We start from the raw sequence: 17025 nt of genomic DNA, 5'->3' as shown, positions 1-17025 counted from the left end.
TAATCACAATCAAATCTTTGCATGCAGTCCCTCAGTTCCTGTCATCGTTTGTAGCCTTGTCAGGTAACCTGCGCATTCGATAAATGTGTGCCCGATGCAGTTTCTCGCAAGGTCTCTGACAGAGCCCGCATTCCATTTCTTAGCCTTCCACACATGTGACCCCACGGTGTTCACCTGCGGCAATGGGCGATGTGTGCCGTACCACTACCGCTGCGACCACTACGACGACTGCGATGACAACAGCGATGAGGCGGGCTGTCTCTTCAGGCAGTGCGACCCCAACGCGGAGTTCGCCTGCAACAATGGCCGCTGCATTTCCAAGGATTATGTTTGCAACGGCATCAATAACTGCTATGACAACGGCACCTCAGATGAGCAAAACTGCCGTGAGTAAAATACAATTGTTATCAAATCACACAAGTCTCACACACAAGTTAGAGATTTTGAGCTTTTGGGGGAAGTTTCAGGAATGCACTCCAATCTTTATACTGTAGATGAGCTTCATTTGAAACCGACTATTCATTCTCTCTGTTGTGTTCAAACTGCAAACAGTTGGATGTTGAAAAGTTTAGAGGACACCCAGTGTACATGTACAGGTTATGGTAGTGCATTTTAAGTCAATCTTGAAATTTCAGTCAAAAATGAGTACTTTATTCTGCACATTCATGTCATTTTTTTTTTGGTCATGCATAAATTGATCATTTTAGCTGAGAGAACCTGCCAGCCAGAACACACCAAATGTCAGTCGACCAACATTTGCATCCCACGTTCATACCTGTGCGATGGAGACAATGACTGTGGAGATATGAGTGACGAGAGTCCGACGCACTGCGGTGAGTTGAACACCAGCTAACTAATTTTTCATCCAACAATTCTCAAATCTTATATCAGCTATGGGCAACTTAAATGATGGAATCTATTTTTTCATCAGCACTACCTGCTGACCAAATGGGACAGTGCCCTTCCAAGTCACACGATTTTAATTGTTTACATTGTTCCTGCATGTCATTCAAAATTAAAAAAAATACACACTCGTCCAAGCCATCATACGCGTTTGCAACCCCCGTGTTAAAAATGTATTTTTGCAGGCCGCAAATTTTAATAACTCCTCATGCATTTTCAATGAACTGTCGACGGTTCTTGTGAAGGAAAAAGAAATTGCTGTTGTTTGTGCTGTTTGAGTGTATTTGAAGTTTGTGCAATTGGTTGTAGTTTCGACTTCGGTTGAAATATTTCATGGCTGAAAGCATCTCTACGCAGATTTGGGACACAGTATTGCAAATTATCCATCCATCCATCCATCCATCATCTACCGCTTATCCGGGGCCGGGTCGCGGGGGCAACAGCTTTAGCAGGGAAGCCCAGACTTCCCTCTCCCTAGCTACTTCTTCCAGCTCTCCCTGGGGGATCCCGAGTCGTTCCCAGGCAAGCTGGGTGACATAGTCTCTCCAGCGTGTCCTGGGTCTTCCTCGGGGTCTCCTCCCGGTGGGACATGACCGTAACACCTCACCGGGGAGGCGCCCAGGAGGCATCCGAATCAGATGCCCAAGCCACCTCATCTGCAAATTATTGTCAATATAAAACTGATCACGGAATCTTTTTTTTTATAATTTCTGAATATTAATCGAGGGGCCACAATGCGTGCATCGCTGGTTGCCCATCCCTGTCTTAGATCGACTGTCCTGTTGCATGTGATTTGCATTTAGTGCAACTACACCGTACAAAAATCAAGCAGCTTCTCAGACTCTTCATGGTGTTTGTCATGTCATTTGTGATGCCGTTTGAATGATGTCATAATCTTTCACATGTCCCACCTAGCTACATCCACATGTTCCCAGAGCGAGTTCCGTTGTTCCAGCGGCCGTTGCATCCCCGCCCACTGGTACTGTGACGGAGGGGCCGATTGTGCCAACGGCTCTGATGAACCCCTCTCCTGCAGTGAGTGTCACACAACTCTTTTACCCCAAATGGCTCCAATGGCCTTTTCTGGCTTTGTGTATCTGAACTCATCACCACCACCACCACCACCATCATGTCCCCCTCCCCCCAGTTTTTGTGTGTTTGTGCCTGTCCGCCCATCCAAGAAGTGGTGAGTGATGCAGTGGAGTGGGTGAGTCTTTGCGGTGTATCTCTTTGTTGACGAGGTGGTCGGCCAGGCCTCCCATTATGTGTTGGATTCTACTGTGGCGCACCCCCTTCAACCTCCTTTTGTCCTGTGGGGGTTACACAGCTTCACGTTGGCTTTTGTTTAGATAGCTCACCATGCATTGGAATGTGGACTTACTAGGGTTATTTTGACAGTTTTTTTTTTTTAAACTCCGGCAGTGTTAGATTGCCAAATTTATCATTAATGGGAGTAGCGGCGAATGACAAATGTGTTAATAACAAAAACATATCCTTGCTTTCGTCCAGAATCCTTGCATTTCCAAAATCACTGCTTTTCAGCTTATAAAAGCAAACAAATCCTGCTTGAGACAGCAAAACATTGTTCAAGGTCGTATTTGATTGTACCTAACACAGTGGGCAAACCCTGCCTAGTTGTGATTCAGCACCCTTGGATTTCCGTATCCCCAGATTAAAAAAACAAACAAACAAACACTTATTTTTAAATATATTTTTTGGGGGGAGGGGATATATAGGATGAATTAAAAGTATCACAAAATTTAATATTTCGACACACACGGGTTATTTTGATAACATCTGGATTTAGGTGTACATTTTGTCTTTGTAGCCACGTTAGCCAGGACCTGCAACGCAGATCAGTTCCGTTGCGATGATGGCAGGTGCATTGCCTCGTCCTGGATCTGTGATGGGGACAACGACTGCGGTGACATGAGCGATGAAGACCAGCGACACAACTGTGGTATGCACCATCCTATTTATCATCAGTATCAGTTTCTTCCACTCATTTTGCCCCTCACTCAAACTCTCACATTTATGCACGTTGGCGTTAGACAGGTCACAGCCGAATGTTTTTTAAAATACACTTAAGAAGTTCGGACTGTGACACCTGAGTCATCGCCGTGGCCTGTTCAACCGTTTCTTAATCAGCTCTCTCTGATTGCGTCCAGCCAACCGAACATGTTCAAGCGCAGAGTTCACCTGTGCAAACAACCAACCGCCTCAGCGCAAGTGCATTCCTCAAGACTGGGTGTGTGACGGAGACGCCGACTGCACGGATGCGCTGGATGAGCATCAGAACTGCTCGCGGAGATCCTGCGGCGTCAACGAGTTCACTTGCAGCAACGGCCTCTGCATACGTAGCTCCTACAGGTTACACCAAATAACCGCTTTTGCGGTTATGCATCCTGCCTGGCACGATGACTTCATCGTGTTCTCTTGTTCCAAATCAGGTGCGACAGACGAAACGACTGCGGCGACAGCAGCGATGAACAGGGTTGCACCTACCAGCCGTGCCAACAGCACCAGTTCACCTGCCAGAACGGGCGATGCGTGTCGCGTGACTTTGTCTGCGACGGGGACAACGACTGCGGTGACGAGTCGGACGAGCTGGAGCACATGTGCCGCACTCCCCCGCCCACGTGCCCCCCGGGAGACTTCAAATGTGACAATGGGCACTGTATCCGCCTGAGCCAGGTGTGTAACCGGGACGACGACTGCTCTGACAACAGTGACGAGAAAGGATGCGGTAAGTGTGATGAAGATTTACTGTTTTGTGTCCGATATACAATGTTCCCCATACAGTATATCCTGATAGGTGGTATTACCCATCTATATATATATACTGTATTTTTTTTATGTTGATTTTGGTGGGGGATGTATGGAGTGAACCAGGGTTGTAGTAGTTTGGGATTTTTCATTAGAGTATATTTTTTATTCATTTTGACTTTTTTTTTTAAAGAAAATTTAACAAGTTTGTTTTTGTTAATTTTATAAACGTAACATGTAGTTTCAGTTCATTTTCATTTTCTTAAAATCATTTTTTTACTTGATTTATTTATTTATTTATTTATTGTATTGTTTGTTCTAGTTAACGAGAATAACTTCACAGTTTTCCAAATAGTGAGCCAACCAGTTATTCAAAAAGAAGCTAAAAGCCGTTTGATGCTCCTCCCAAATAAAGTTTAATGTCAAATTAAATCAGCTTGCACATGGTCAAACTCAGAAAACAGGTGAGTCGTGATTTTGTCATTACCCGAGCCCTGAGAAACTGTGACATCATTTTCAGTCAACAGCAAGTGGCAAAATGGCCGCCCCCTGAGAGGGATAAAAATGAGTGGATTTTACTACCGGTACTTAATTCATATTCCACAAACACATTATTAATCAGAATGCTGTCTTTAGACAAGCGGGAGTGCATAGAACATATACATTATAAAGAACATTTTAGAGTTGACCTCCCCTTTAAAAGAACAAATGAAATCAAAATATCTGAAGACGTTTAAATTTTGACTATGTCGTGCATAACATTTTTTTCTGATGCTTGTATAATTCCAGGTATCAACGAATGCACAGACCCATCCGTCCATCGCTGCGACCACAACTGTTCAGACACACCCACTAGCTTCATCTGCACCTGCCGCCCCGGCTATCGCCTCATGTCTGACGGAACGACGTGCGACGACGTCAACGAGTGCGCCGAGACGCCAAGCGTGTGCAGCCAGGTGTGCGAGAACACGGTGGGCTCGTACGTCTGCAAATGCGCCCCGGGGTTCCTCCGCGAGCCGGACGGGCGCAGGTGCCGCCAGAACAGCGACATCTCGCCTTACCTCATCTTCAGCAACCGTTACTACCTCAGGAACCTGTCCACGGACGGGCAGGCCTACTCACTGATACTCCAGGGTCTGAACAGTGTGGTGGCCGTTGACTTTGACCGCGTGGACAAGCGCTTATATTGGATCGACGTGAGCCGCCGAGTGATTGAGAGGATGTCCTTCAACGGGAGCAACAGAGAAGTGGTGGTCAACGGAGTTCTGCACGGGGAGGGCCTTGCAATCGACTGGATCGCAAGGAAACTCTACTGGGTGGATAGTATCATGGATTGCCTCAAAGTATCTGAACTGGACGGTCGATTTGTGAAAAAACTGGCTCAACACTGTGTCGATGCTAATAACACTTACTGCTTTGAGAACCCCAGAGCCATCGTATTGCATCCCAAGCAAGGGTGAGTCGAAGAAATGTCATTATTGAGTCTGACGAATGGATTGGCTTAAATGAGCTGGTTGTGAAATTTACTAGGGCAGTGGTACCGAGAGATACACGTGAGCCAGCTCACAAATTGCCGTGTAGACCTTTTTATTTGACTTTGACGTGCACTTCAACACAACACGAAGCAATTTCTTGTGAATTAGTGAGCAATTCCTCAAAAAAGGGGGCTTTTATTGCTAGTCCTATTTTACTGTCAAACTAAACATTAAACTAATTTCCTGTATGGTATCTAAAATTAGAGCCGCCATAGTTCGGCTGTTTTTACCCCACGGTCGTGCTTATCATGTCAAGTGATAATGGATGAGCAAATATGAAAAATGGGATGGGGGTGGAGAGCATTGCATACCACCCCCCCACCCTCTTAAACCATTGCAATATAAATGAATGATGAACAAGCTGTTATTCCGAGCTAGCCAGAGTGTGAGCAGTTATCACCACTTCAGTCTTTACTCGTAGAGTATAGATTGTAGAATCTAAATGTGAAATCACTCTAAATGAGCCCTATCTCTGGTAGTCCACGGAAATGATGCGCACGGAGAAGTGGTTCAGGTCCAGGGAGCCACTGGCGCCCGCCTCGTCGGGTATGGTCATCACCGTTGTGGGCCCCACCTGGTGGACGTTGGCCAGTACTGCATCACCACGCAACAAACGCCTTCGTGTACTTTGTTCCGCGCGTTGAAAAGAAAATATAGTTTTTCTTGTTCAAAGATAGATTTTACAATACCAATCGCTTGTGAATCCCTATCTCAGACACATATGTCACATGACTCGATTGTGCTTATCCTATTTGAGTTCTGATTCTGATTTTTCCTCTTGTTAGGTACGTTTACTGGACCGACTGGGGTGACAAAGCCTTCATCGGCCGAGTTGGAATGGACGGAACCAACAAAGTGGCGGTGATCACCACGAAGATAGAGTGGCCCAATGGGCTCACCATAGACTACACAAATGACAAGCTCTACTGGTCCGACGCACATTTGAACTACATTGAGTGAGTCCAGATTCTCTTGTCCCTTGAAGTTGAAACTCGGCGCCTCGCAACTTCCATCCGTCTCAATGTTTCAGGTACTCGGATCTGGATGGTCACCACAGACACACGGTGTACGACGGAGTTCTGCCTCATCCGTTTGCCTTGAGCGTGTTCGAGGACACGGTCTACTGGACGGACTGGAACACACGAACGGTGGAAAAAGGCAACAAATATGATGGTTCTGGTCGCCAGGTTCTGGTCAACACCACGCACAGACCCTTTGATATTCACGTGTGCCATCCTTACAGGCAGCCCATTGGTGAGTTCAACTGTGACTTCTCTCACCCCCTGTGTGGTTATTGACTTTGATTTAAGTGGGGGTTTAGATTTACGGCCTCACAATACCGGTTTTGTGTTTGTCTCGCTTTTGTAAAATGAGACTGTTTGGACCTCTTCTCGCTTCTTCCTCCGGTAGTAAACAATCCCTGTGCTGTGAACAATGGTGGCTGCACTCACCTGTGCCTCATCCGTCACGGGGGGCAGGAACACACCTGCGAGTGTCCTGACCACTTCCTGGCAATGCAAATAGGAGGAGTGACCAGATGCCTTCCCATGTGCACCAGCACTCAGTACAGATGCACCAACAATGAACGGTTTGTCTTTCGTGTGGCACGTTTTAGAGTCCCACGACCTTCCCTGACATCATGCCTCCGAACAAGTTCTCAGAAAGGCCTTAAAATGTTGCCAATGTTGCATCATCAACAGGTGTATTCCGATCTGGTGGAAGTGTGACGGTCAGAGAGACTGCAGAGATGGCTCGGACGAACCCTCGACCTGCCCCGCACGCCACTGCAGGCTCGGACAGTTTCAGTGCAATGACGGCAACTGCACCAGTCCGCACTTCCTGTGCAATGGCAAGCGGGACTGCCACGATGGCTCAGATGAAGACCCCGTCTTGTGTGGTTAGTTGGGCGATGTTAGGCTCTTATTTTAAAAATTGCTGCCATCTTCCAAGTGTTATTCAAACCTCACCAACGATACCCTCCAGCGACACACCAGTGCGAACCTCACCAATGGCAGTGTACAAATAAGCAGTGCATCCCCGAGTCGTGGCAGTGCGATGGCGAGGATGACTGCGGCGACCGCTCCGATGAAGACCCTTCCCATTGTTCCGCCAGGACGTGCCATCCCGGACAGTTCAAATGCCGCAATGGACGCTGCATTCCCCAGAATTGGAAATGTGACACTGATGATGACTGTGGGGACAACTCCGATGAGCCTCTCGAGGAGTGCAGTAAGTGAAGTTTGACCCTCCTTCTTTATACGCTGCCCCTGTATGACAGTCCGAATACTTTTCTCACAAAGTGGGCCCTGCGTATCGATGCGACAACCACACCGAGTTTGACTGCAAGACCAACTACCGCTGTGTGCCCCTCTGGTCCGTATGCAATGGCCACGATGACTGCAGAGACAACAGTGATGAGCAGGGCTGCGGTGAGTCCAACAGAGGCAACAGAACCGCTCTTAGCCACAAGCTAGACTTTTTTTCTCCCTATGTTAACATTTGTTCTTGTCTTATAAAAAGAAAAACTGAAAAAAAAAAAATTGGGCGGCCCGGTAGTCCAGTGGTTAGCACGTCGGCTTCACAGTACAGAGGTACCGGGTTCGATTCCAGCTCCGGCCTCCCTGTGTGGAGTTTGCATGTTCTCCCCGGGCCTGCGTGGGTTTTCTCCGGGTGCTCCGGTTTCCTCCCACATTCCAAAAATATGCATGGCAGGCTGATTGAACACTCTAAATTGTCCCGAGGTGTGAGTGTGAGTGCGAAGGGTTGTTCGTGTCTTGTGTGCCCTGCGATTGGGTGGCAACCGATTCAGGGTGTCCCCCGCCTACTGCCCGGAGACGGCTGGGATGGGCTCCAGCACCCCCCGCGACCCTAGTGAGGATCAAGCGGTACGGAAGATGAGATGAGATGAGATGAAAAAAAATCATACGCATTTAAAATCTTGAGGCGGTATATTGCCGCATGGCTCCTTTAGATTGAGGGAAGAGGCGCAGTTCCACAACACTTCTCAGACAGTTCAAGCGTTCATTGACCATATCTGGACATAGGGTTCCGCCCAACAGCAACATATTTATATATATTGGATTTTACAATAATACTTTTCTATATTATAATTTATTATAAACCTGTGATGAAATAGTGAAGTGTGGAGAGTCTCTGTAGCCAGAATGTGCAGTAAATTAATTGGGCTATAATTGCTAACATCATGTCAACTCTCGCCATTTTCTTTGCAGCCAGGGCAAAGCAATTAATGCATAGGATTATAAGTGCGAGGGTGGATTCTCTGGCATGCGTGTCACAGAAAATAATGAATTCACAATTCTCTAATTCAGTCGCTTTCAGCATCGTCAATGGGTGTGCAGCGGGCCTAAAGCAAGATACAAGATATTTGTTTGCTGTGTCACATTCTTTGTGGACTCAACTTGTGGATTATACTGCTATGATGTCACACTAATTACATAGCTAACACTACGTCAGCCTTCCGCCTACACACAAACCAGATCAAGGTCCGAGCACTGTTGCGGTCAGCCGGACAGAACCATAAATCACAAAATCGTGTGCGTGTGTTTAAGAAATGGGCTGCAATTAGCCAGCACCTCAGCCTCCGATGCAAGATTACACATAGTGTTGACGAGAGGGTATCAGCACTCACTCTTAGTCGAAAGCAAATTTATGAGCTGTTTGCGAGGTCTTCATATGTGTGTTGTTGCTCTGCCCTTGCGCGGGGGGCACGGGTTCACTCACGGAGCTTTGTAGTCCACACACACTCCCGCCGGCCCTCCCGGCTCTTATCAGAGGCCCTCACTCCATTAGTGCCATGCCCGAGCAGGAGGGGAGATCCGTGCTAATCTTTCCGTAAGAATGCAGCAGACGGGCCAGGTGGAGGATGAGGAGGGCAGCACTCGCTCTATCTTCGACACCCAGCACCGTGTGGTGGAGACGGCTCACACCAGCTCTCCTCCACTTCCTTGACTTCTCGCCTCCTTGCAGTCTCCGTGCGCGCCCACTTACACACACGAGGCAGGTCACCCATCTGTTTCAAACACGCTCCCTCAACTCCCCCCTTTGTGGTTTAATTAAGAAACGCAATGCCTTTCATTTCAAACTTTCAGCTTTACTCGGGACCCCCGACGTTGACGTTATGAACGCGGTGCTAAGAGCTCAGTGTGTGTGCCCAAATACCGAGAGTGGAATGTCAGTGCTCAATCCGTCATTTAAATTGGGTATTGAAGGTAGTGTACACAAGAAGAATGAGTTTTACTGGGGAACTAACTGTGATGGATCTTAGGAAAACAAATGTGCGCTCAGCAGCACTTCATACCTAGACCAAGGTTGTTATAGTTAATGAACACTAACAGAACAGCTAAAACTGAAAAGAACATTTTCGTCAATGAAATAAAATAAAAACAAAAATGCTTTAAAAAATAGAAAGAAAACAAACTAATTACATCTTACGTTGATAAAAATACAATTATTATTCATTTTCAAAACCATGAAAAATCAAGCCATTGTCCACGGGAGCCAACTCTTTAAGAAAGGTTTCACCCTCGCTTCTCTTTTTAGATGAGGTGACCTGCGACGCCAGCGGCGACTTTCAGTGTGGCAACCATCGGTGCATCCCGCTCAGGTGGCGCTGTGACGGCGACGACGACTGTGGAGACAATTCTGATGAACGCAGCTGCAGTGAGTCCTCACCACACTTTAATGTGTGCGTGTGTGTGTGTGTGTGACTTACAATAATATTCGGCTTATACGTTCTAGGAATAAAACCCTCAAGAGCCACGTATTTTTTAAGTTGTCACTAGTTGTCAGAATTTTAAGAACCTCAGCCTCCGTCTCCCTCTTACTGATCATTGTGTATGAAAATAGAGCACCGAAGGCAAATAAATCTTCTGCCATGCTTTTATCAAGGATTATTATTATTATTTTAAATTTTTTTTGCAAGAGGCTTCACACTTCTGCTGACAGCTGGCTGCCGTAAGAGGAGACAAGCGAGCTTATCAGCAGCTTGAGAAACAGTCTGTCCTCAGGAGATAGGGAGTCTGTCACCTTTGACCTTTACCGAATTAAATCATGCCTGAGAAGGTGCTGCTTAATAAGGAGGAAACCCGATTTGGAGCCTCGCTGATGCTGCTGAACTTACAGAGGCCGAGGTGTTTTTCTTGGGGTCATTATAAGGAGTAAAATAATACAGAGACCTTGAAAGCATGTTAATGTGTTCCTTGGCTCTTGATAAATGTGTCTCAGCTGATGGAATTTGTGAAAATCAAGAAATATCTGCCTTTTCTCCCTCCTCAGCGCCACGCGCGTGCACCGAGAGCGAGTTTCGCTGCGATAATCTGCACTGCATTCCCGACCGTTGGGTCTGTGACCATGACAACGACTGTGAAGACAACTCGGATGAAAGGGACTGTGGTGGGTGGAGGCTCTTTGTTTTGGCTCGGGGGGGTCTGGCTGTTTGCGAGTAACTGTGGACCACCGTGCCAAGATGCAATAAAATGGGCATTTTTTGAGCAGAGCAGACAGACTGGACCACCTGTCAGCTTTTATTCAGACAAAATGAAAGCTTCCATGCGTACACTGGCTGGTGGGGTAGGGGGGGACAATAGCTGAGTATGTCACACTAAGACTTGATTGTAGAATATAAGCAGGTACATACCAACAAGTTATTTGGAAGGGGGAAATTATGTAAAATTCTTTAAAAGTCATTCATTTCCAATCATTTCCAGTTGCCAATGAATTGTCTTGCATTCACAATAGACTCGTAATGGCCACAATGTTTGTACGTGTTTGTAAGTGATCCAGCAATGCGCATGTGTTGCAGAGCTACGGACGTGCCACCCCGGCTACTTCCAATGTGGAAGCGGACATTGCATCGCCGACCGCTTCAAATGTGACGGCAACGCCGACTGCGTGGACTACACGGATGAGTCGACGTGTCGTGAGTTTGGACATTTTGATGCTTGCTTTTGATTTGCAAACATGTTTTGGTGTTTTGGTAGGGGGGGATGATTTTGGGGCATTTTAACATGGCGGTGCCCCTCCCTAAACAGTGTGTGGCCGCACATAGAGCACATACCAGAAGCCAATTCTATAGTTCTATAGTTGCTACAGTTTGGCACAAGAGAGGTTCATGTTCATCATATTTTTATATTTATATATTTTTATATCTACGGGTGGGGCGGCCCGGTAGTCCAGTGGTTAGCACGTCGGCTTCACAGTGCAGAGGTACCGGGTTCGATTCCAGCTCCGGCCTCCCTGTGTGGAGTTTGCATGTTCTCCCCGGGCCTGCGTGGGTTTTCTCCGGGTGCTCCGGTTTCCTCCCACATTCCAAAAACATGCGTGGCAGGCTGATTGAACACTCTAAATTGTCCCTAGGTGCGAGTGTAAGTGCGAATGGTTGTTCGTTTCTGTGTGCCCTGCGATTGGCTGGCAACCGATTCAGGGTGTCCCCCGCCTACTGCCCGGAGACAGCTGGGATAGGCTGCAGCACCCCCCGCGACCCTAGTGAGGATCAAGCGGTTAGGATGATGAATGAATGAATGAATATCTACAGGTGTATACTGTATTTATTTGTTGATATTAGATTACAGCGATAGCCGTGCTATTTTGAATTAATTTCACAGATCAGCTAGGTAGCAATGCGCTACATTTACTTTGTTACATTGAGTAACTTTTTGAATAAAACATATTGGTCAGAGTAGTTTAAATGCAACATACTGAGATTCAATTTTATGCTTGATCAATTTTCGGTTTCATATTGAGTTTTCAACGTTGTGTTCCTGACTTTTAGCACCACGCTTCCCAAACGGCACCCACTGCCCACACTTCCTGTTTGAGTGCAAGAACCACGTCTGCGTGCAGCCTCACTGGAAGTGCGACGGAGACGACGACTGTGGGGACAATTCCGACGAGGAGCTTCACCTCTGCTGTACGAAGAACGCATGCGCAGGGAAGTCCATCCGTTTCCAAACTTGTCGCGTGTCATTGTCAACTTTGTACCCGCAGTGACAGTCAAGTGTGAGACGGAGTTCCGTTTCCGCTGCGATAACAACCGTTGCATCTACAGCCACGAGCTGTGCAACTCGGTGGACGACTGCGGCGACGGCTCGGACGAGAGACAAGAAAACTGTGAGCGGACTTTGAAAGCATTCATTCCTTTTTTTTTTGCGTGCGTCTCTATTAATCCTAGAATGTGATGTTTCTGTCCGTCCAGGCCAAAGCCCCACACACGAACCCTGCGCTGACGAGGAGTACAAATGCAGTAATCGACAGTGCGTTCCTCTTCAGTACGCCTGCGATGATTATGACGACTGCGGGGACCAGTCGGATGAACTCGGCTGCCGTACGTAACGACCGCGACTCGCCCCTGGTTGTCATTGAATATTCCCTAAAAAAATGAATGAAAATGACATTTATTATTTGTGAACTAGAACCTTCATTGATTGATCTTATTTGTGTAAATGCATCCGGCAAATTGGGAAAGGCCAACCTAACGTATTGAGCATGACTTTGTTTACCCTCTGAAGTTAGTTACTCGCTACGTATTTCGATTCTTGTTTTCTTGTTTCGAGCTGCAGTAAACGCTCAACACATTATTGCATGCTTCCCTATCAGACCATGAGAGCACGCACTCGTGCAACGCCCACATATGTGAACACAACTGTACTGACCTGACCGACGGAGGCTTCCTGTGCTCCTGCATGCCAGGCTACCGGGCCAAAAGCGGCGAAAGACACACCTGTGAAGGTATCGGCATCCGGTTCCTTCTAACCAAACGTTGATCGAGAGAGTCAAACATTGTCATACATGTTTTCAAACATTTGAAATCGTGCTAAATGTTGAAAGCAGATGTTTTATTTTGAGTCGTCACCGACATGGTCCAAATACTTTTTAATGTTTACACTCAACTTTGTGTGTTTGGGGGAAAATAAAAAAGATATCAACGAGTGTGAGGTGTACGGCATTTGTCCGCAAGAGTGCAAGAACACAAAGGGAAGCTACGAGTGTTTCTGCGCTGAGGGCTTTGTCTCCTTTAGCGAGCCGCGTGGGACCCATTGTGCCGCCCAAGGTAAGAAACGGCTCTGCAAAGACACAATTTAACTTCATTTGAGGGTTGCGCCGTATTTCTAAAAATAGATTGTTCTGTATCATAAAAGGAAACCCACCAGTACTTCTCCTGCCGGATAACGTCCGTATCCGCCGTTTCAATCTTTCATCGGAGCAGTATTCAGACTATGTGGACAATGCCGAGCATATCCAAGCTCTGGACTACTTGTGGGATCCAGACAAACAAGGCCTTAGTAAGGAAATACTTTTTTTTGGTTTTGTTTTTTTGGTTAGCAACAAAAAGAATTGCCGACATGATCGCTTTCTTGTTTTAGGTGTTGTGTACTGGACAGTTGTGGGTCGAGGGTCAGAGTTTGGCTCCATTAAACGGGCCTATATGACCACCTTCAATGATCACGGCAGCAACCCGGTCAGAGACATGGACCTCAACCTGAAATACGTGGCCAATCCCAACGGCATCGCTGTAGATTGGGTTGGCGGGTAATTCACCGGAGCTTGTTTGTCGTTTTCCTTTTTGGTCCCGTTGGCCATTGTTTCAAAGGTCCACCTTCGTTTGCAGGCATATCTACTGGACTGACGCTGGCACCAATCGCATTGAAGTGGCCAAACTGGATGGGCGTTACAGGAAGTGGTTGGTCCACACTGACCTCGACCAGCCCGCTGCTATCGTCGTCAATCCCGCACTTGGGTATGGTTGCTTGACTTGGATTCAATTGTACGACGTGTTGTATAAAGATCGATCACTGTAATGTGGTCCTGGCAGAACAATGTATTGGACAGACTGGGGTAGGAAACCCAAAATCGAGTCCGCGTGGATGGATGGCCAAAGCAGGCAGGTGCTGGTCAGTGAAGAAGACTTGGGCTGGCCTACTGGTCTGGCTCTCGACTATCTGAATGCACACAGGATTTACTGGTGTGACTCCAAAGAAAACGTCATTGGGTCCATGAAGCCTGATGGCACAGACAGGAAGATCATCATATCAGGAGGTCAGAGCCGTGCGTTATGGTCCCAGACATCCCATGACAAGAATGCATCCTGATGGTGTTTGTGGTATTGTGTCCGTGGTTTCAGATATTGGGAATCCATACAGTCTGGACCTGTTTGAGGGCCACGTGTACTGGACAACAAAGGAGAAAGGGGAAGTGTGGAGGACTAATAAATTTGGGAAAGGAAACAAAGTCAAAGTGTTAACTATCAACCCCTGGCTGACTCAGGTTCGCATTTACCAGGAGCACCGACACAACCACTCAGGTCAGTAGTTAATCACACAAGTAAGAAAAAACAATGCTCTCGATTCTCCTCAAAGGAACTTTTATGCTTACACTGAAAGTTGTTTGCTAATTGTATTGGTTGCATTGTAACATCTGAAAGGTACACGTGTAAATGAATGTACATATTTGAGAGACTTTCCAATCTGTGCCACACAATTTAAAAAAATGTAATAGCGAAGATATAATGGAAATTTTTGGAAGATTAGTGGACCTGTTGACCAGGATGTGACAGTAGCGACGAAACACTTGTGTAGCACACAAGCCAGAAATTCAGACAAACGGATTATTTAACATCAGTTGTCTCATTGGCGTGATTCTGCTTTGCTCTCATCAGTGCCCAACCCTTGCAAGAATGTTTGCAGTCACCTGTGTCTCCTCCGGCCAGGTGGTTACACTTGTGCCTGCCCTCAAGGTTCCTCTGCGCTGAAATTCGACTCGGGCGAATGTGATGCAGGTACACCACAGCCCTGACTGCATGTGTGTTGTCTTTGCGTGTTTAGCTGCTCTCCGTGTGGTTTGATTTGGTTGTGAATTTGTTTTATTTTTGCCCGGCTACTTCTTCTTCTGCAGCCATTGAGGCACCGGTCGCAATGCCCCTTGCATGCAGATGCATGAATGGTGGGACCTGCTACACTGACGAAGGAGGTCTGCCCAAGTGCAAGTGAGTGTCGTTACTCGATGTTTCATCGCAGTTCATCAAAGTTCACCCGATATTTCATCATTTTGTCTCTTGCAAAGATGTCCTCACGGTTATTTGGGCAGCTACTGCGAAATGGGCAAGTCTCGAAGCGCTCCCACAGGAACAGGTACTACGGCATCATTAACCAGCGAGATCCAATATAAGAACTGACTCACAGATGATGCGCTCGCATATACATATACACGGTGTCGGGTCTAAAAGGGGCAGAACCAATAGTGGGTTATTTATACCGAGCGCATTAGATTGTAATCATATTCTTTCTGTCTCAAGCTGTGGCAGTTCTACTCGCAGTCATCATCATCATCATTAGTGGAGCTTTGGCAGTCGGGGTCTTCCTCAACTACAAACGAACCGGCTCCTTCATTCCTTCTATGCCCAAGTTGCCTAGGTAGCTTAAATTTTGCCATCCTGTTTAAGTGGTGCAACTGATGCTTTCCAAAGAGTCTTAAATGAATGAAATAATGATGTTTTCCTAGCCTTAGCAGTCTGGTGAAATCTAGTGACACGGGGAATGGAGTGATGTTCCACTCAGGTGATAACGTGGACCTCGGACCAACGCGCATTGGAGTGTCCTTCATCGATACCGCCATGCAGATGGTGAGTTCTACCTGCAGGAACAGAGACTAGAAGTTGGCGAGAAAAAGCCAGCATGTATAAAGACCATCGAAGCATTTTCACTCATCAATCACTTGTGTGCCGCGAACCAGAAGCTAATGCTAATCTTTTCATCCAGTAAAACTTATTGCAGCTCTGCTTACCTTTTGCGTTTCACATGATAACAAAGTAGAAATACCAGTAGGGGAAAGATGGTGGTTCTTTGTGATTTAGTGTTGGCTCTGAATCTTCACACAGCCTAGCCGTCTTAAGTCATGGGTGGAAAAGCTCAGTGCGGGGGCGGTTACTTTGTAAATTAGCCCTACTGTTTGTCCCCTTAAAGGAAAAAAATTGTTGACTATGTGTGTGGGAATGAATTATTTCTTTTTATTCATGGTCGTCCAATGTCAACGTAGGATGATCATTTTGCCATGGAAGTGGCGAGGCATCCTGTCACCTTTGAGAATCCGTTGTATGCTAACACAGCCGCCATGGCCGCTGACCCAGCAGTCATCCATGCCTCGCAGGTACACAAGCGCACCTCAAATGCCTGACACACAAAGCCGGAAGTCACATTAGCATACAGTCTTAGCCATTAGCTGTTTTTAGAATGTTTCAGAACTTCAATGTTTACGTGGGGTAAGACTTAGGCGACATTATTTTCATAACAATCATTGCAAATTTTTTCCCCCGAGTAAACCTAATCGATCAAATTGTTTTGAGAACAGTCAGTAGGAATAGTTGACAAATCTCATTTCCACTTAGTTATCTTTAAAAACCTTTCTAATTGCCCAGCAATTATTCATTTGCTCTTCAGACGTGTACACAAAACTAACATTTCACTTTTTTTGCTCATGAACAGGTGACCGTAAACTTGAGTGGCGAGAAATTACAGAACAACTTTGTGAACCCGGTGTATCACACAGAGCTAAGCGGGGACCTTGTAAACACGTCGACCAAACCTATTGAAGTCAGTCTCTTCTCTTCTCTCTCTCTATGTACAAAATACGTCAATTAATGTGTGATGAGTGTAACTTTTCTATAAGGAGTCAAGGTGGAGCTTATTCAAGCGCAAACTCAAGCCCAGCAGCCCATTTGAAAACCAGTCCTACTCCAAGGTGAGTTAGGCTGGATTTTGAATTATAAAAAGAATCCATTAGAAACGTAATAACAAAACAAAAATGACAG

General features: G+C 46.5%; 1 protein-coding gene across 4 annotated transcripts in view; it reads left to right on the top strand.

The window, feature by feature from the left end:
- lrp2a (low density lipoprotein receptor-related protein 2a) overlaps positions 1–17025 on the top strand; it is a 46614-nt gene that overhangs the window by 28181 nt on the left and 1408 nt on the right. For 2 of the 4 annotated variants that reach the window (XM_052083115.1, XM_052083114.1), the window contains 35 exons: positions 28–63; positions 144–386; positions 708–833; positions 1819–1938; positions 2732–2863; positions 3072–3273; positions 3354–3649; positions 4459–5125; positions 5990–6160; positions 6235–6458; positions 6615–6792; positions 6905–7101; positions 7188–7433; positions 7505–7633; positions 9765–9884; positions 10500–10616; positions 11026–11142; positions 11995–12132; positions 12210–12332; positions 12418–12546; positions 12819–12950; positions 13141–13272; positions 13361–13504; positions 13586–13751; positions 13831–13959; positions 14035–14258; positions 14344–14523; positions 14878–14997; positions 15114–15204; positions 15282–15349; positions 15514–15631; positions 15720–15840; positions 16254–16364; positions 16700–16807; positions 16884–16955. In XM_052083115.1, coding sequence (XP_051939075.1) covers positions 28–63; positions 144–386; positions 708–833; positions 1819–1938; positions 2732–2863; positions 3072–3273; positions 3354–3649; positions 4459–5125; positions 5990–6160; positions 6235–6458; positions 6615–6792; positions 6905–7101; positions 7188–7433; positions 7505–7633; positions 9765–9884; positions 10500–10616; positions 11026–11142; positions 11995–12132; positions 12210–12332; positions 12418–12546; positions 12819–12950; positions 13141–13272; positions 13361–13504; positions 13586–13751; positions 13831–13959; positions 14035–14258; positions 14344–14523; positions 14878–14997; positions 15114–15204; positions 15282–15349; positions 15514–15631; positions 15720–15840; positions 16254–16364; positions 16700–16807; positions 16884–16955 — 5627 coding nt within the window. The remainder of the gene's footprint in view (positions 1–27; positions 64–143; positions 387–707; positions 834–1818; positions 1939–2731; positions 2864–3071; positions 3274–3353; positions 3650–4458; positions 5126–5989; positions 6161–6234; positions 6459–6614; positions 6793–6904; positions 7102–7187; positions 7434–7504; positions 7634–9764; positions 9885–10499; positions 10617–11025; positions 11143–11994; positions 12133–12209; positions 12333–12417; positions 12547–12818; positions 12951–13140; positions 13273–13360; positions 13505–13585; positions 13752–13830; positions 13960–14034; positions 14259–14343; positions 14524–14877; positions 14998–15113; positions 15205–15281; positions 15350–15513; positions 15632–15719; positions 15841–16253; positions 16365–16699; positions 16808–16883; positions 16956–17025) is intronic. The other 2 variants (XM_052083117.1, XM_052083116.1) reach the window with 1 other exon arrangement.

This window comes from Hippocampus zosterae, chromosome 12 (genome assembly GCF_025434085.1).
Source record: "Hippocampus zosterae strain Florida chromosome 12, ASM2543408v3, whole genome shotgun sequence".
Taxonomy (NCBI): Eukaryota; Metazoa; Chordata; class Actinopteri; order Syngnathiformes; family Syngnathidae; genus Hippocampus; species Hippocampus zosterae.
This window is presented reverse-complemented; position numbering and strand designations above follow the sequence as displayed.